The following is a 20,304-nucleotide window of genomic DNA, read 5'->3' as shown; positions in this document are numbered from 1 at the left end:
CATGACATTCGCCTTATGTTAGACTGGACTGATGTCAGATTAAATAGAGGGCACGCACGGAGACTCAGACAAGGGTAATAATAATAACGGCAGACGAGCTGGCGTCTGATTTAGTAACATTTTGGACACAATCAAGCAGCAAGCCTTCCCCTTAACAATGATAACAGCCACCTCACATGCTATACAAGACAGGTGAGACAGTGAAAGGTTAGATAATTCATTCCAAAATAACAAAACAAGACAGGCTTAAACTCAATGAGCATCAGGCTTTAAAATGAAAAGTGCTGTTTAGTCTTAGCTTTGACCGGGGCACTTCAAATGCTCCTATTTATCATAATCTCTGATGCTCCTGTGTAAGAATAGAAGACAACCGTAATCCCTTATTATCCCATTCAAACAGCAGCATGTAAGATGTACTTCTACTCTGAAAGAGGAAGAATTATGAAACTATTCAAATGTGCTGGAAATAGGAAACTAAGACATTGGCTTTTTCTACAGTGTGTGTGTGTGTGTGTGTGTGTGTGTGTGTGTGTGTGTGTGTGTGTGTGTGCATGTGTGCGTGTGTGTGTGTGTGTATGTGTGTGTGCAAACACATCAACAGAAGGAGCTTACACAAGCTCAAGTATACAGTTTACCCATAACTTGATCCAGTGCGTGTGTGTGTGTGTGTATGTGTGTGTGCAAACACATCAACAGAAGGAGCTTACACAAGCTCAAGTATACAGTTTACCCATAAGTTGATCCAGTCACATCGGTACTGTCTTTTTCTTTATATTATCTAGCATATATCGCACTAGCATGTCTCCAAACCTAGTGGTACTTCGACTTACGGGTGACCTAACTTTTTCATGATATAAGCCGCTGCCCACCCCATCTGTTGGAGCTACGCTCAAGGAAATGCCACTAGAGTGATGAGATGTCAGTAAAATGTAGGAGACTGCACTGTCTCAGAAGTGTTTGTTATTTTTTCCTTTATTGTGTATTCACAAACGAGGAAATCACAAAATAAATTAGGGGCGGGGGGGCTATAGAATTTATTTTGTGATTTCCTTGCTTGATTTTCTGTTTTGATGCATCATTTTCAATTTTTGTAGTTTCAATGAAGTAATCGTTAATTTTCGTTTTTCGGAGGCGGTCATAAACCCCTCTCAAGTCGAACGGAAGGAGCATAGCTCCATCTCGTGGATGCATTGTAGATTGCGTTATATAATCCAGTGCATCCAATATATGAAAAACGTTACAAAATAGGCCATTCATTGAAGGTGCGTCTCATATTCCAGTACGCCTTTTAGCGTGGAAAATACGGTACGATAAAACACCTCCTAATATAAGGAATAGAGTTGACAGATTCCCATCATCGACCTTCCAGTGCGGGCTCTAACTACAGCTCCATTTCACAACCTAATACTACACTAACATCAAAATTGGATGAGTAAACCAATAAAAACAGTCTTGAGAATCGTGAGCCACCAGAATCTAATCCAGGAACCAGAACTGGAACCGAAATCATTCCAATTCAAACAAGGCATCCACCAGGTGGAAACTGAGCTGAAGAGCAAACGTTGTGAATAAATTGTAGTGTTTTTGTGTTCCAATAATTTTTTAAAAAACAGTCAAAAGTTGCAAGATTAAGTCGTACAGAACACTCTCGTGAGGCTGATTTTGAGCCTCAAAATAATGCAAGCGGATCATATATTTTCCGCTAAAGTCAGTTTGTCTGTACCAAGCCCAAGTAAAAGATGGGTGGGTTTCATCAGGAAAGGAATCTAATCTGAAAAAACGTCCGAGACAAATCATGCCGGTGACTACTTGATGTGACAAGCCCAAAGTCACAACAACAACATCAGTGACATGATTGAACATATTTAAGGATGATCTTTCATGTGAAGCAAATACAGTACAACCTGAAGCGACCTCATTAACATCCATTAACGATCCGTCATTTTGATAGCCTTCCACCACATCGACTTGATGGCACATAGTTATTCCAGAGCTGAATTCTATCTCACGTCCCAGTTTTGCTTCCATTCATTATTCGCATACACCCTTGATTTACATCCTCAGATTTCAGCTGCCTGTGACTGCCGGGGCTCCAGCGGTGCATTTTAAAAAAAGGTGTTGATGGATGGGAGAGAATTGAGCAATGGCTTCCCCCCAAAATTGATCCTCCCCAGTCTGTCTCGGATTTTAGGGTGTTGTCTCATTTCAAAGTGTTCCCAAGAATGATTTCATAACATCACAAAAAAGTCTTACGACTGCTGCAAAGTATGTGGAATGAAATACGGCGGAACGACTGGACTGTTTCACTTTGGTGTCTCACCTGCATCCGGGCAAGTCACATCCGTAAATATGTCGACACATCTGAGATGGTGACTGGCAGGATGCCCAAAGGGCCTCTGTGTTAAGTGATGATGTGTTTTGTGTACTGTGAAATAAATGTTTTACAGTATATGAGGAGGAGGAGGCCCATTATTCAATAAGAGGCCATCAAAATTGAATATTTCTTCCCAAGAACCAGCTTTTGTGTAACAACGCAATATTGACATGCTGTAATTTTGCCACACATTAGCATGGGCCAGTTTGCATTAAGTAGTGTTACGACCGATGACACATGATTACCATTAAAATGACGAAGCACTGACAATCATGCGATGTAAAACCCCATCAACTGGCTAACAACACTAGCATTGATGTTGTAGCAATCATAAAGCTTGAAACAACTTCCAACTAAAACACAAGCAGCAGCAAACCAAACAAAAGCATACAATTCGTACGTCAAAGCCATGCTGTATATCAGGGACAGATTTGAACATATTCATAAAATGAATACAAACAAAAACATCAACCAAGTACACACCAAGTCCCATCTGCAATCAATAAAGACCCCAAGCCACTATTTGTGGAAAATGGTATCCAGTAGAGTACAAGAATACAAATGTGAATTGAAGTCGCGTTAGAATGTTACGGAGATGCGCTAAAATCTGTTTGATAAGACTTGTGGTGGTGGTTGGGAGGGGGGGGGGGTCACTTTACCTGCCTTAGGCCATCCTTGCCACTCTGCATGATCCGAAGGGCGTAGTTGGAGCGCTGGCCTTTGCTGTTGAATTCAATATGGCCCGTTAAACCCTCCAGCTCTACCTGTCCAACAAAGAAACAACACATTCAAAACTTCTCCACCGGCTCCAGCTCACTTTGCCCTTATCAGCAATTGTTATATGAATCACTGGAGGGGACACCACTCGCTCTTCTATCTTCTTTTTTTTCTTCCTTCAGTTAAATGTAAAAGAAAAAGATGAAACCCATTTGTTGAGCTCTAATTAATCTCTGTTGGCAAACAATAACACTGCAGTCATTATGTTTAACTGAACGATATTTTATTCACTGACGCGGGATCCACTGCCTTATAGGATGAGGACCAGTCTTTTAAAATTCATTAATGATATAAAAAAATATATCATGGCTTTGGTGCTAACAAGTATGAGATTACTGTGTATATATACAGTATATACTCTCTCTCTCTCTCTCTCTCTCTCTCTCTCTCTCTCTCTCTCTCTCTCTCTCTCTCTCTCTCTGTATATATATATATACTGTATATATATATATATATATATATATATATATATATATATATATATATATATATATATATACACACACACATATATACAGGTTTTCCAATAAAGTGAATTTAAAAGACATTTTTAATACAAAGTTGAGACCAAGTAACAGTAATTTGTTTTGGATTTAAAAAAAAAATCATGAATAAAGTGTTCCCCATTTAGATTTGACCCCCTTCGGACACCTTCCAAGGGCATCTGGGTATAGCTATAGGCCTCATTCCTGATTTATATGGTCATACAAATATCTCCCCCTGCCAAAATAATGAACATTTACATAAAGGCACGTTGAATTATTATGAAGTTCTGCCGAGGCCAACTTACCATCCTCAGGTAATTCATGAGGCTGGTGCCGTGCTCCCAGATTTTGGAGGACTTGCAAGAGAGCTGAGTGGCGCCTACATTTTGGCTACGATTCAGCTCCTGGACCGCTGCCACCACCGCATATACCGCATCAAAGAAAAGAGCTGAGGAGAGCTGCGCAAGAATGAGGGGGAGATAGAGAGGAAGGTGGATGTATTATGCACGCACACACACCAACTGCTCAAACTCAGAGAGAGCAAACTCAGAGTGAAAGATGAGCAGTTGCCATTCAGTGTCTTACACTGTCCAGAGTTTTTCCTCTGAGGGTCGCAAATAGAATCATTGAACGATGCAATGACCACTTTGACATTCTTCACGTTTATGATAACATCAATCCATGAGGCATATTCAAGCTATTGTTTTTATTATTTTATAATTACAGTACAATGGTACCTCTAACTACGAAATTAATATGTTCTGGGAGAAAGTTTTGTAAGGAGAGACGCGTTTTCCATGTAAATGCCCTAATCTGTTCCAAGCCGCTCCAAAATTCAGACATAAATGTTTTCTAAAGCATAAAAATGCATACAAAATATAAAACAAAAACATGTTATAATTGGTCGTTTGCTTTTGTCGGCTTTTAACAATCCTTCGAAAAGGTCCAAGGCAAACAGCATAGTGAGTGATCGCCTGACTGGTGAGCACTTTTTCTAAGTGATTCACATTTACGTAAAACTATCGGAACACCTTATGGCCCGAGGGACGAATGACGAGGACACTGCAGTGACACATATCTACATACGGTAGAGGTCCCTCTGAGCCAATGATATGCCAGGATGATGATCGGTAGTAGCCAATGGCAGAGCAGCTCTAAGTATGTTGTGTTCATGAAACTCGGAGCTGCGAAGAGCAGCCCATACTGTATTTTTACCGTTTGTGTCTTGAAATTTCGTTCGTAACAAGAGGCGTTTTGTAACTTGAAAATTTTATATGAAGAGACGTTCGTAAGTAGAGGTACCACTGTATTTTGAAAAGTGCTACATCACAGCTTTCGGTAAAAGATGGAAAATAGTTTGTATTTTTACACTTTTTCGACACCGAAACCTTTCACGCCAGAAATTACCAGGAATTTGGAATTTGGACACCCCTGGCTAGGAAGACATTGGCATGCAGTTGCTGTACCACGTGAGCCCTGCAGGAACACTTGTACGTCAGACCACGTTAGCGTCAAAGACAGCAAATCACTTCTTCGAGGGGCTAAATAATTTAAATCTTGTTAAAGTGCCATCAGCCTTTTATTCTTTTAACTTTAAGCTAATTAGTCATAAAGGCATATTGCTGCGAGCTGAGAAGTATTCAAGCAACCTGCTGTGAGAGCAACTGTACAGCTTTCTATCATGCTGCGTTCTAATGCTTATTGGCTTCTTTCATCAGCCAGCTCGTGCACAACAGAGGGGGGTAAATTGTTGAGCGCTCTCTCATTGCCGGAATTCATTCAGTTCAAGTACAGATTTGCTCATTAATTGACTGTTCTATTGGCTTCCAACTAGGTACTTGACAGTCGAAGCAGAAGAAATCATGTGATTTGCTTCATGAACGCGCCGGAAGAAACAATACATCTCAATATGAAATCTTTTCATATATGAGAACATAGTATTTGCTTTTAACTTCTCAACTCTACAGGACATCAGCACAAAATGCTGATATACTGTGATAATCGCGACCATGATATGAATGTTTCTAACATTTCAACGTCTTTAGTTGAGTCACTAAATAGAGCGGTGATGTCAAACTCATTTTAACTCAGGGGCCACATGGAGAAAGATCTACTCAAAAGTGGGCCGGACCAGTAAAATCATATATATATATATATATATATATATATATATATATATATATATATATATATATATATATATATATATATACAATGAATGGTACATGATACATGTAGAGAACCATGTAATTTTTGTACTTTGTTTTTTGAAATGTCCGGCTGTGAGCTGTCAACACTTTCCGGTTTGTGTAATTCCTCACAGTGAATGAAGAGACCGTAATAGATTTAATGAGGCGCTGCTACGAAAACAACCCGCTCGGATGTCCGCTAGAATTACAGCACTTAACTGGATAAATGTCATACTTGTATAATTTGGCGGTTGTTTTTGATGTGTGTGTGCTTCGGAATGGGGACTTTTGAGTTGCAGACGCATTCGGCCTTTAAAGGTCTGTTTGGCCTTTTTTAAAGAAATACATCTATATCTTAACGAATGAAATAAATAAATGAAATGCAGTGTGTGTGTGGGGGGGGGCGTGTTTTTGCGGACTAACCGGTGTGCCCTCAAAGGGAGCGTGTTCACAGTTCTCTTGCCAGGAGCGGTTGAGGCTTAGCGCAAAATCCTCAAAGAATGGATGCGTTTGGTTGAAAACTGAAAAACCGACGATGTTGACCCACTGATCCGCCACGTCGTCCAGTCGTAACATGGAGAACTCCTGCGGGGCAAAATGACATCATGATCAGATTGCAGCATAACCAAAGCTTTGCCTTTGCCAATTTGACTACACGAAGAGCATTCAAGTGATTCAGTCATGTGATTGTGGAACCTTTTTTCTTTCAGGCCCCCCCCCCGCCCCCCCACAACAAAAATATATATTTATTTTATTATATTGTTCCAGTTTATTTTGATGCACATTCTGACCACCGAAAGCAATGGTTGCCAACCTTTCCTGGCTTATGTACACCCCAAACATTTTGGTCATACCAAGAGTACCGGTACCCCCTGACTGAGACATGTTAAAATGATCTAAAAATACACTAGAACCTAACACAACTCATTATTCAATGATTTTTTTTTTAATTTTGCAATTCAAACATTTAATCCTTTGTCTTTTTTTCACCTCACATGAAAACAAATAAATATGTCATCATGAAAATAAATTAAGTAATATATCAAAATGGGAATTCAAGATAACAAAACCTGTTATATGGAGTGCCTTTGGACAAGTTGTCTTGAAACAAGCATTTAAACTTTACATGTTAGGGGAAAAAAAAAACCTGACAGAAAATTCTATTCAGAGCCACCTTTACTTTCTTTTCGTCTTCCATCTGAGCTTTAGTGAGACACTTAAGTCAAGACGCAGCGTTGGTGATTTTCGCGCGGCTATGCCAAAGGTAATTCAGCCGGGAAACAATTTATTTCATGTTCTCACGTAGCTAAGGGCAGTGGTCCTGAACCACCGCCGGTCTGCGGCCACTTTAGGCCGCTCCGTGGTGGGCCGTAGAGATGAAAGAATAAAAAATTGTGCAAAAGTACACTCAAGCCAGTGAGCCCCCACCGCCACACCTGTCAGTGAATGGTTGCCGGTCCGCAAAAGGGATGCACTTGTATGAACCAGTGCGCAATGAAAGGGTTAAACCGTGCATCAATTGTGTTTGTTGACTCTCGGTCTAAATCAAAATGTTGTTGCCACTGGTTGTTCCGTGACGTATCAGTTGCTTTGCAGTTGCTAAGCAGTTGCTGCAGTCCTTGATGCTTTGTCCTTTTTTAATGTCACCTGTATTAGGTCATATTGGCCTGATGTCTGACAGTATACAAACTCAGATAACTCGGTAACACGTTGTCAGCACGTCGAGCTTCCTCCCAGTTAGAGTGTCACCTTCCTTCCATGTCTTCTGCTTCCAGCCCTGCTCTCTGTAGTTACTTGGTATTTTTGCTCAGACTTTTACTTTTTAATTTCCATATCTGTTTCTGGGTCAAAATTCTGCTGCTCACCTGTCAAATACTTGATTAACTTCAATTATTCTGGTGGAGTAGCAAAAAAAAAAATAAAAAAATTAAATGGCAGCATCTATTCGCGAATGAATAACAAATATCAATACTGCTCGGCTTGAATTATAAAACTAGAATGTTAAAATGAGGCAAACAAAACAAGGACAGTGAGGTCATAAAAATACTGATAAACAGACAAATAAACTGGCAGGAAGCAGAGGGAAAATAAAAGTATCTTTTTCGGTGCTTTTGCCAGGCATGTGCTGTTCCCCTTCCACCAGAGGGAAGGGTCGACGCGGCACAGGCGGAAATATAGAGACGAAAACGGGAAGGGATTATTGGGGGCGGAGGGGAGGAGGAACCGGGCGGATTAACATTTCCTGAAGCCTATCGGATGGAGGTGTCAGAAATCACAAGCCCCAACATTCAGGTGCAGCCCCGGCAGGCCCTATGTGCCATCTTGCAGTTGACGAGCTGCCAATCACCCAGTGATGCCGCAGATTGCCAAGATAAGCAAGGATGGTTGGTATGCTCGGTGAGCAAAATTAGACACAACAGACAGAGCCGTGGACCGATGTCAACAACTGTGATAAATTACCATGTTATTGTCGGTCTGCCGGTGGGCAACAATTACTTGCATGGGTTGTGAGGGGTGAAGCCTGTCTTTTGTTTTTGTTCCTTCCACCTACATACGCGGTGCATAATGACTGCATCTTAATGGAAAAAAGTACACACACTTTGGTCGTTCCCCTAGATGAGGGTGTTCAACCTCTGTCGAGGCCTACTGGCAACCATTGTGGTTAAAAAAAAACAACATTGTCGTAAAAAAAAAAAAAAAAAACAGAACTTAATGGATTGATATTTGCGTTTGTAACACAAATATGTATGGATCAAATCAGGTTTTTGTAAGTCCAATCATAGATTCGGGAGAGAAGTTTTTGTCCAGACATCTGAATCCCAGCAAAAACAAATTTCAAATATAACAAACATAAATAAAACAAAACAAAATAAACCCCAAAAGTGATCATAAAATTGCTATCCAACATAGCCATGCTGCCCTCGTGTTTGAAGCATTGCGACATAACGTCATGCCAACAAAGTGCTTCTAAATGTCCGCAAATTGGAGCCAGTTTTGTGTCCAATGTCTTTTTTCTTTTTTTTTTTTTTCTAAATTTAACTAGGCATAGCATCAAGCCGCACACCAAGCACTGTCTGGGAAAATAATGATTATTTCCATAATGGCAGCACGTCCGGCATTGAGGTGAAGCCAGCCAGCATAACCTCTTTGAATGATGTCTTCCTTTTTCTTTCTGACTCCAGCTAGATACAGTTGAGCAGAAAGCAGTGTCATGCACTTTCTTCATTAAAGAATCTATACATGACAGCAACCATGAAATTCGCACACAAAAAAAGACCATGAAATCAAAGCTGGAATTAGGAACACTTATTCTCATCTTTCGATCTCATCACTCAAAAACAAAGGAAATGACCTTGCCGTTCCAATACTTTTGGACGGGACCATATCTCAGCCAGCGGCATATCATTTCTTAAAATAAAGACACTTCTGACCCATGACAGTGACGTGTGTACAAAACCTCTATTTGCCTGCAGATTTGTTCAAATCTTGTCCTTTTTTTTGGCACTTATACTGCTCAGCAAGGAACCGCATCAAGCAGCATATCATGCACCGTCTTGAATAAATCATCTTATTTCTCAAGGGGGTACTCACAAAAGACTTACAAAGTACTTTAAAAGCCAGGGTGAGCATGACAAAGCTTTTGTGGTTTGGGAGCAAGTGGTGGACAGACAAATGTCAGCGCTGGGGGACAAATACCAGATTGTCCTTGACTCTTGCCCTGCCGCATGGGCCAAAAAGTGGAAGGCCCTTATTGCATGTTATAGCCTACTTCAACTCAAATTGTATTGTGCAGCAGCATTGTGAGCGTCAGCCAACAGTTTTGTTTTCATTCCCTATTGAAGAAACACTTTCCAAATTTGTATACGTTGAGAACTATTCAAGTGCAGTGGGCCACAGAAAAAAAAAGAGAATTCCATATTTTTTCACGAATACAAAGATTTAACTACCTGATTTTAAACAAATATCTCAAGAGGCAAGTGTCATTTAATTTTCTAGAATACCGCTAATCAAAGGATGGAGGCAGTGAGGTAATGGCTGGCTTGTCAACACTAGTGAGAGACTGCCGCTATGAAAATGTCATCAACCTCAGTCCATTTTTCACTAGATTTTACTATCAACGAATGAGGGAAGGAAAGAAGGATGAGACGTCATTGACGAGACCGAAAATCACACTCCGTTCTACAATGGGACACTTCATGATGAAAATGATGATGGACAAACATATTAAAACCACAATCACACAAATTGTGCACTTAAAACCATTTTCCTAAAATGCTTTAATGTTATCTGTCGTCCGTGGGCCCAATTCAGCTTTTTTTGGGACTGGCCATTATCGAACAATTCACTGCTGACTGGGATTTATTATTTCCTTCATTGATTTCAGAGGCTCACCCACCTGCGTATTCTTTTGTTTTTTTCCAGCGAACATGTTCTGTATCATATAAGGAACTATTATTTGGAATGTATATGCTGCTGGCGCCTGCCATAAAGGACAATGATGGGAGGGGAACTAATTGTCTGCCTCCTCACACATACCAACTTTTATGACCATAGCGGATATTTTATTTCACTTTGAGCGAAATAAAAGAAACTGTGTGCAAAGGATCCATAGACGGGTGAAATTCCTTGGCACCGTGTAAGTATGGACTAAGTGTGCTTTGATAGATCAATAGTGGCAGAACCGTGCAAAGGAGCCCATCATGATGTTTACCCGTCACAGCTGCTTGTCCGTGTATGTATGTGCACGGCGACACATCAGGTGAATGAGAATCTCTAATTGAGCAACACATGTAATTATAAGGGAACCTGAATATCTTCAGGCTGTGTTCGAAATAAGAAAACCAATGGCTTGTATTTGTTCACACCGTTTTAGTCGAAACAAATGCAGACTGCTTCCCACCGCTTTCGACAAGAACACTTTCTTGCATGCTAAATGGGCCAAGCGTGAACTGGGCATTGCTCGGTGAAGAACAATTGGTTCTCAGCGGTGGGGAAAATGAAGGCAGACTTTGGAGGGTCAACGCCAACTGTGATCATTGAGAAGGTGAAAAAGGCAGAGTATTTCAAATGATGAGGGCAAAGGGGTGAAAAGTTGAAACAAAGAGGCAAAATAAAAAGCTCTGAAAGAATGAGAAGTAGGAAGTTAGGGTGAAATAGGGTGCACTAACTACAGTCCATGTATTTAAAGGAGCATACCGACAGATATTTCTTCATTCGTTCCTTTTCCGATCCGCTTCATCCTCACTAGGTTCACAGGGGGTGGTGGAGCCTATCGCAGCCGTCTTTGGGCAGAAGGCGTGGGACACCCTGAACCGGTTGCCAGCCAATCGCAAGGTACACAGAAACAAAAAACCATCCGCGCTCACACTCACAACTCGGGACAATTCAGACACTCTTACCTAGGGACAATTTAGAGTGTTCAATCAGCCTGCCATGTATGTTTTTGGAAGGTGGGAGTACACCGGAGTACCCGGAGAAAACCCACGCAGGCCCAGGGGGAACATACAAACTCCATACAGGAAGGTCGGATTGAAGCCACAACCTTTGCACTGTGAGATCGACACGCTAACCACTGGACCACCGGGCCGCCTATGGTGGATATTTAAAAAAAATAAAATTAAAATCTCCAAACCGATGTTTAAATGTTAGGTCAAGGATGGGCAAGTGGCGGACCGCAGACGTACAACTCCACTAATTGAACCTTTGACGCAAGTCAGGCCCCCCGCCGAGCTGCCGCGCACTACGGGTCCGCAGAAATATTTCCTATCAGTCCTTCTGCATTCAGTTTGGCAACTTCTTCCGTGCGACAATCCACGCATCGAAATTTAGCACCGACATTATAAAATCTGAATGATTCCGGAATAATGATCAATATCATGAGGTTGTAAACGCTAGCCAGTCATTTACAATTAAACCATTAAATAGTTGTTGTTTATTATCACCGTAGCTGATGATGTAAATTTTGCCAAATGCTCATTTGTAAGCACCGTTGTATGAGGTGTACCATTAGTTCTACAGATTTTTCTCGAAATAAAAGTACAACGTTACATAGTATGGTGTTACAATGGCTTAATTGTCGCAAGGAGTACCCAGCAGCACTTGACTGATAATTCTCAGCAGCCGATCACGATAAAGGACACCTTTCACATAAGATGAAGTCATCCAATCCAATTTCGTAACGGTCATTAATGACATTTCCTACAATTTCTGCACCTTTCGATGAAGAATGTCTTAAGTGGTGATAAGTACCGACTATTTGAAAAGGAAAGGGCAATATTTCTTATCTTGTGATGCTGCACTGCAAACCAAGCAGGCGGTCTTAAGTCATGTTTCTCTAAATTGCATATTGATTGCTGAAAAGATAAAGTAGTCACGAATGACATTTGTGCCCTTTGATGAAAAAGGGGGGGGGGGGGTCAGGTGAGCTCAAACGTGAAGGACTCGGCGCAGACTTCGCCGTGGAATGAAATATATTTTCTAATATGCAGATTGTCTGTGTAGCGGGCAGTAAATCATTGCAACAATTGCCACGTAAATCTAGGCTGAAGCCTCCTGCAGGCTTTTAATTATGTTGTTCTCAGGCAACGTAGTGTGGCAGGAAAAGAGGTAGCGAAAGGGAGGCCGAGCAAATGTCATGAAGATTAGTGGTGGAAAATTGTGTATATGATGGAATGAATCACCGGAAGCTGGACAAGAGAAGAGAAACTGCAGGGCGCCGTACCTTTACAGCTAAAGTAATTCCCCGCCAGCTCAGAGATGCCTTATCATAGCATTTATCTCTGCGCAGCATGCTGCTTTTAATACATTAGCATGGCTTCAAAGCTCATAATAGTCGCATACATCAAAAGAAATCTGGCTGGACTCATGCGGCGTGCAGAAAACAAATGGTGACTTTTATTCTATTATTCACCATTATTCATAGCGATGGCTTTGACCTGGAAGAGCAACAGCCTATTTGTGAGGTAGGAACCTTATGCCCAGATTAATATTTAGACCGTTTGAGTCTAGAAAAGCATGAATATTTCAGACAGCGACATATGTTAGGAATCTGAAAGAATTTCTTCCGGGAAGCCATTCATGCTCCAGCCAGCAGAGTTAAGAAGGCTCTCAATCCCTATTAATCCTCACAAAATCGTACACGTTTTGGGCTATTGCTAGAATCAAGTTGTAGTTGACTGAAGAAAATGCATCAAGTTCTTTGACCGGTGTTACAAAAGATATGGTTAAAACGTAGACTACAACTTTTTCCCCTTATCTAGAAATGGAGTTTGATGCACTTTCTGAGCCTTCTCTGTAATCCCTTCATGAACCTCCTGGGGGGGGGGGGGGGGGAACAAATGTACCAGGTGGTTGCTCCACCATGGGATGGGCAGGGAACTGTAAGCAGGCATGCTGTCATGATCAAGCAGCCACGAGTTGGGCTGCCATCAAACTGTCACCTGTTCTCATGAGCCGAATGAAGCAAATGCCGCAGAAGTGGTTTGCAAGGTGTGCTGCTTCACTCATTCACTCCCAAAGACGTTTTTTAACGTCTTTTCATACTTGGTCCAGAATTGGCTGGTACTGAATGAGTTTTAATTGTCTGGCTAACACTAAAAAGTTATCGTTTGTAAATTGTGTTTGAAATATATCTTTTGCAAACACCAGTCTTGGAACTTTTGACACATCTAGTTGACTAGTGATTGATTAATGTGAGGCTGCTGTTCACACCACACTGTAAAAAAAAAAAGTTGATTGAACTCAAAATGTCAACAATCTATACAAAAACATTTTTTGCTAACGTGAAAATTGTCTCTCCTACATTTTTAACAAAGACGTAAGAGTTTACAAAATAAATTGTCATTGGTGTTGTCCCCAACTTAAAGATCGAAGTAAAAACAATTCAGCAAATAGTCTTGGAGCAAACAACTTGCTCGCTTTCGTGTGCTAACTAACATTTTATTTATTTGTTAATGTTACAGTTTAGATTCGCATATATAATCATTTAAGTCCAGTTGCTGCTGATCAGGCAACTCATTCTCAACGTCTGTGGTCTACATAGACGGAATTCTGGCTTGGGATCGTCTCACAGAAGCTGTGATTGGATCACATGGATGCGCAATAATATCATTAAAAAAAAAGATTTCCCTTCATACAATTAACTTCTATCTGAAATGATACCTGCATAAAGAAAATACATGAATGGAAAAAAATTCCAAGCATTCTGATTCAATTGAGCCATGCCAAGTCGTGTTTCAAATCACTTTGTGTCACTAAAAGGATAGCGGTGATGACAAAGCATATGAGTTTTTTGTTGTTTTTTTGCATGTGTCTTGACGAAATCCAATTCACATTTAAGTGACGTTCGCTCTGCAGGAGGTTGATATATTGATCACGACAGAGCATCGCTAAGGTCTTCTTTTCTAGCAATCCAGTCTGCTGCAACAATTTGTTTCCTTGTGTACTCGCTGCTGGATTTTCATGCGCTCAGCAGGTTGTTGGCAACGTTTTCCAGCATGCATCATCTATTGAAAATCTTTTGTTACCAAAAAATGACACGGATGCTATTCATTTTGAAGTCAAAGAAAAGAAAAGTTTGACAGGCATTGAAAATCTGAGTCAGTCATCCCCCATTGGGATCTTCTCATTTGTACATTGAACTTTTTGCAAACACCGTGGTCAATCGTAGCTTTGATAAAACATGAACATACACATGAGTGCACATTAACCAAAGAGGAAGTGAGCTACAACCCCATGGATATCCTGGTAGTCAACAGAGGAATACAGTGGTTGCAACCTTTTAGTGGCACTTGGTTCCCAACAGCGTAATTAGTGCTCAGCAGCACTTATGTGCCCGTGTGTTAAAAACAACCGATGCTGGCACGGTGAACATAACAATTTAACAAAAATGGGAATTTCTCCATTATGAGACAAATAAAGGTTTGATTATCTTCTTATCTTTAAAACACTTGGAACGCTTTTATTAAATGTCGTTTAACGCACTTCACACAATGTAGTGTGGATGGCAAATAAATAAATTCCCGTGGTGGAAGAACACTCGACAAATGAGGAGAAATGTGAAAAGACAAGAAAATGATCACACGCACTTAAAGTAACATTACATGATGGGCAACACAATATTTTTCATGTGTGCCGGAAAGAGTACCACTCGATGGTTAAATGGGACAATCATTTCAGGATCGGCACAAGCATTACAATGCTTCTTCATAAGGTCGTGGCTCAGAAGTGTTTATTATGGCGGCAATTTGTGAAAAGGCCTTGATTGACCTTTTACATCATGCTTGAATAAAACAGGGGAAAAAAAACAACAACAGTGTTCTCTGTTGATTAGCCGACACAGAATTATTGCAGTGAGTGTTACGATGGGAAGGAGGTGTCTGTCCGTATGGGGAGAGCTGTTGTTTTGCTCCAGTGGACAACACTCGTTGGCTAATTGAGATACCGCGTCTATTAGTGGAGGCTCTTATTTGAGGACGTATGGCATGTAATTTGGTATGAATCAACATCATTAACACAAGCGGATTGGAAGAGACGCTGTTTGTGATATAATCAGAGAAGCGGAAGACATTTTCAGCTGGGCTGTGAATCTTATTCGTGTGGGATGGGTCAAATGTATGTGCAGATACGGCATATTTCAAATCAGAGATATATCTGGAGAAATAGACTTGTTCGGATTTTGAGTTGCTGAATGGCACCCAAAACAAAATAGGAAGTATATGGTTATTTTTTAGACATCCTGTACTAGTGACCACTAATGTGTTGTCAGTGATTAGATATTAGCACTTCTAATTCACTATCCCTTGTCATTCCATATTGGATGTGGTTGAGCAGGTGCACGGATTGGATGAAGAAAGCATGCAGGATAAACAAAGAAATGTGGTCGGAAATCGGTTGAAGGAAGTAATAGTGCGGAAAACAGAAGTGAACAACTCATTCCAACTTTCCTTGCAAGAGGCGACAGTAAGCTGTGCCACTCAAGCTGGAGGATTTAGAAGATAATAGACTGTTGTACAATTGACTTCGGTAAGGCATCAAGAAGTGGAAGTGCGAAAGAAAGTGAGTGCTCTCAGGGTGGATGGAGAGGAGTCAATGCACTACAGGTATTTACATGACCAGGAAAATTTTGGGGACATTGTAGTAAAGCAGCTCTGTGTTATTGGCAGAAGAATATTTCTAAACTGTGAAAGAGTAATTGACCCCAGTTATCAGCCAATGTACCCTTCAGCTTACAACGACATATTTGCACCTTGAGCCAACGTAACCCACAGTTTGGCAAACGTGACTCATTATAACGCCCTCTGTGGATACCGTTACATTCATCAACACTGTCCTCATTCTGTTCTCTAAGTGAGAATGTGATGGTGACATTTTCCTCTTCAAGAAGGTCGAGCAAATGACGAAAGCATACATGACTACAAGATGAACTTAAAGTTGCACAAGCTACATCTCCATCCTCATTCCTACATGAGAGAAGTTTAATTCACATTCTCATAACTGGCAAAATGGACACTGGAAAGAGGTTGCTTTTGTTGTCTTGGCAACCCGAAAAAGGGAGGTTGAGACTGGGGGGGGGGGGGGCAATGATGTTTTATCTTTGAGAGGACAGTCTGTTCAATTCAGCTGTTTGACTCAAATCAAGTTTACAGTGTGCATCTGTACATTATCAACAATTCTTATGGGTTGCAGTGTCGACACTAAACTGCTTTAAGATTTGTGTAACACGACTAACTTTGAAGGGGTGCTGTTAGCCTATGTTATGTACGGATGTGGTCAGAAGCAGCTAGTTTAAAAGTGTGTGGCAGAGGACTTTGCGTGAGGTGCAGCAGATTAAGAAAAATGCTTGTCCTTTTCTCATTTTTTTTAAACCTGCTGTGCTCTTTTACAGTTACCCCAGTCTATTTTTAGGTCATTTTAGTGTGAGAGAGGAGTTAGTTCTGGACACAAAGGCCTTGTTCAGACTGCAGGTAAATCAATAATTTTAATCCTATCGTTTCTTGATGCTCCACTGTCTGCATTTTTATTTCAGTGAAAGTGACCAGATCAGATTTTGGTGTCCACCCACAACAGTGTTAGGCCGTTTCAGAGTCGCGGTTCGGCTTGTCTCTCATGGTAGAGCGCCTGGTACTGGGGACTTGGGGGCGTGAAGTGTTGGTAGATCTGAAGGTGCGGGTGGTGGACTTTAGCATGATGAGTTCTTGGAGGCGGGTTGGTGTGAGTCCGTGTGTGCATTTATGGAATACTAACAGAAGGTTGCCCGGTATCCTGATGAACAGCCTTTTAAAGTAGTACCGCCTTGAGTAAATTAATGCATCTTGAGAGATTGCGAAGGTGGTAAATTGCTTTTTTATATGGTGTTTGAGGTCAGATGGAGGTCAAACTGGACTCCAAAGTTTGTTGCTGAGGAGAGGAGAATGACCTGTTTGTCGAAAGTAACTTGGGATTTGAGGAGTGAATGTGATGGCAGATACCAATGAGGAGTGCTTCTGTTTTATTGCTTTTGAACTGTTGTTCGTTCAGGCCTTGATTTTCTCAAAGCAGGAAATGAGAGATGACAGCGCTATGGAGGAGTTTGGTCCATTTTTGATGTGAAGTTGTGTGATGTCAGCATAGCAGTGGAAAGACAGTCTATGTTTTCTGATGACGTGAACAAAAGGAAGCATATATAGTATACCAGAAATAGGATGGGGGCGAGTACTGACCTGTGGATAACACCACAGGTGACATGGAGCGGTCTGGAATCACTTCCTTCATTCAAGACGTGGTCAGTCCTGTCTTAAGCCATTACACTTTGTTGCCTATCAGTCTTTATGAATTCATCAGTACGACTAAATACATTACTGTGGGTGGGTATTTGTTCATCTTTGCATTTTTGTGTGCTGGCCACTTGGTTAGAACCACCATTTGATCGATGATGGTACGAATATTATTCTATTCTGCTCAATTAATTTTCTGTTACCAGAGCAGAGCAATTGGGGCCAAGGTAACTTTGAAATACATTGGAGGGTTGATATAATTTATATGTAGAGTAAATCAAAGTACAGTCCTGTAATAACACATAATTTATGTAAAAAAATATTTCTACCGCCATTAAGAACATTGGCAATGAGCCTCTCTAATGCAAAAAAAATAGTCAGTTGTTGGTATTACAAATGGAAGGCAATCACATATTATTTATGACATATTAATGTTGTTTACAGTCTGCATGCCTTTTGTCTCCCTCCACATAGCCCATTACCTTTTCCATTTCTCAGCCGATTGAGTCTCAGCTATGAGTCTAAACAGGGCAATATGAACCTGACATAAGCGGCGGAGGGGAATTAATTAAATCTCAATAATTTTCACAGTCACGATGAGCGCACTCTGAAACCTTTTGAAAGACAAGGTGCTTCGTGGATTTTGCAGGGCAAGGTGGAGGATTTTTTTTTTTTTTTAGTTCCTTTAAATATTGCAAAGGAAATTCGGCCTGAGCAATAGATATAAAATTGAATTCTGGATCGCCTAGATAATATTTTTCATTAAGGCCAAAGCCTGAGGAAGGCGGAGTGAGGGACATATGCTGTTTGTTGCGAAAGATTGCCTCAGGATTGGCTGTAAGGAAACGGTGAAATGACAAGAACACCACAGATCAAAACAACCCCAGCAGAGGAAAACAAACCTTTCTAATAAGATGAAAAAGAAAAAAAATCATGCTAGCCTATATTTGAGCTGATCTAACGTGATAAAACACTTTCTTTGAAGAAAGGAAGAAATAATTACAAGCAAATGGTATGTTGAGCTCAGAGCTCCAACTTGGTCATAAAGCATGGAGGGCATGCCAGTGTCTTGACAAAGAATAATGGGGATTAACTCAGATAACAGCCTCAGCCGAACACAAAACCTCACTTCATAATTAATACATAGTAGCCTATGGGCATACATTAAAATGAGGGTCAAAAATAAAAGCATTAGCTTAAATGAACAACGGCCCTGCGGTCGCACGACTGGGAAACCAACAAAAACATTGCGGAAAAAACTCCCCAAAACCTCATAACCTTCACAAAAGCAGAAGATTAAAGACCTCTATATTTGAATTACGACTAACTCAGGAGATCATGGGAAGTCAGTTCATTCGTTCCTTTTTCTCCAACAAGGAGAAAATATACAAGGAGAAATGTACTTGGATCTATTATTGTAAAGGGTGAACCAAAGGGCACAATATGAAAAAAAAATCTTCAGGTATCATTTGGACACATATGGAGCCATCGAACAACACTTGACAGTTTTTGTTAGCATATCATTCCCTCGCTGATAGCTTGCCAATTAACACTGAAGCAGAGTTGCAAAATTGCCACCTGGTAAGACATTTGTCGGTTTAGGACTGCGAACATAGCTGATGCTATCCATGGCAAGTTTCTCAAAACAGGATCTGTTCATCACAAATCATGCAGCAGAAAGCCTGCTTGTTCCACCACTGACGAAAACATTGAATTCTCGGAGCAGTCGGTCGCGCAAAGCCAGCCAACACAAAAAGTTGATTCAGCAGATGGTTTCGGGGGGTGATAAAGCTTTACTTTGTGGCGACTTCAGGTTATCCAAAGCTTCACTTTGAGAGGTTTTTTTGATGTTGAATGTGAGTTCAGCCCTCCAGATAGACCTGACTGACTTTGCACAAATGCCGACTCCAAGCGTTTTCATCACTGGTGATGGTAGCAGGCCATCCGCTGAACTTCTCATGGATAGCGTAAATTGTACGATGCGTTGTAGCAGTGTGACACCATAAAGCTTCTCAAACTGCAGCTGAACTGCAGCCGGGGACAGAAAATAAAATTCTTGCTACGCGGAAATTTTGCAACGCAGGTCCAATGTCAATTTGCAAGCCATGGGCAAGGGAATGACATAAAAACTGCGAAGCCTAAAGCCTTTTAGCGGATGCTGATACATGAAACAAAATAGAAAAAAGGACGTGTACGGGATGCTCTGTATCTCAAATATGTTTAAGAAATAGAGTACCGCAATTTCCGCACCTAAAAGCCTGCCATTTTCTTAAGATCTCACAGCACGCCTTAAAATATGATGCGCCTTGTGTATGGTCATTATGGTAATATTTCGACCCCCAAAATGGCACCTTGCTCGAGACATGCTGAGAACGCAGAGTTCAAACTTAAGGCCAGGGGTGTCAAATTGATTTTTGTCGAGGGCCACATTGTAGTTCCGGTTTCCCTTGGAGGGCCATTATGAATTTTGGGAAACCATCTAAATGTTTAAGCACCTCCACATATTACATATACAGCACACAACAATTGATGGATACCATTTTTTAAAATCAGAAGTCAAGAATAATGACCATTAGGATTGATTATATATGGCAATTTGAAAATTTAGTTCAGACATTAGCAAGTATCATGAAACTTGACATGCTTGATTTGCTTTCGCGGGCCACATGTGGCCCCCGGGTCTTGACTTTGACACCCATGCTTAAGGCGATTGGTTACGCAGTTGA

At 40.9% G+C, this 20,304-nt stretch overlaps 1 protein-coding gene across 2 annotated transcripts in view; it reads right to left on the bottom strand.

The window, feature by feature from the left end:
• grik4 (glutamate receptor, ionotropic, kainate 4) overlaps positions 1–20,304 on the bottom strand; it is a 231,498-nt gene that overhangs the window by 45,294 nt on the left and 165,900 nt on the right. For both annotated transcript variants that reach the window (XM_052077943.1, XM_052077942.1), the window contains 3 exons: positions 6,249–6,410; positions 3,942–4,094; positions 3,034–3,138 (listed from right to left, as the gene is read on the bottom strand). In XM_052077943.1, the coding sequence (XP_051933903.1) occupies positions 3,034–3,138; positions 3,942–4,094; positions 6,249–6,410 (420 nt within the window). The remainder of the gene's footprint in view (positions 1–3,033; positions 3,139–3,941; positions 4,095–6,248; positions 6,411–20,304) is intronic.

This window comes from Hippocampus zosterae, chromosome 10 (genome assembly GCF_025434085.1).
Source record: "Hippocampus zosterae strain Florida chromosome 10, ASM2543408v3, whole genome shotgun sequence".
Lineage (NCBI taxonomy): Eukaryota > Metazoa > Chordata > Actinopteri > Syngnathiformes > Syngnathidae > Hippocampus > Hippocampus zosterae.
This window is presented reverse-complemented; position numbering and strand designations above follow the sequence as displayed.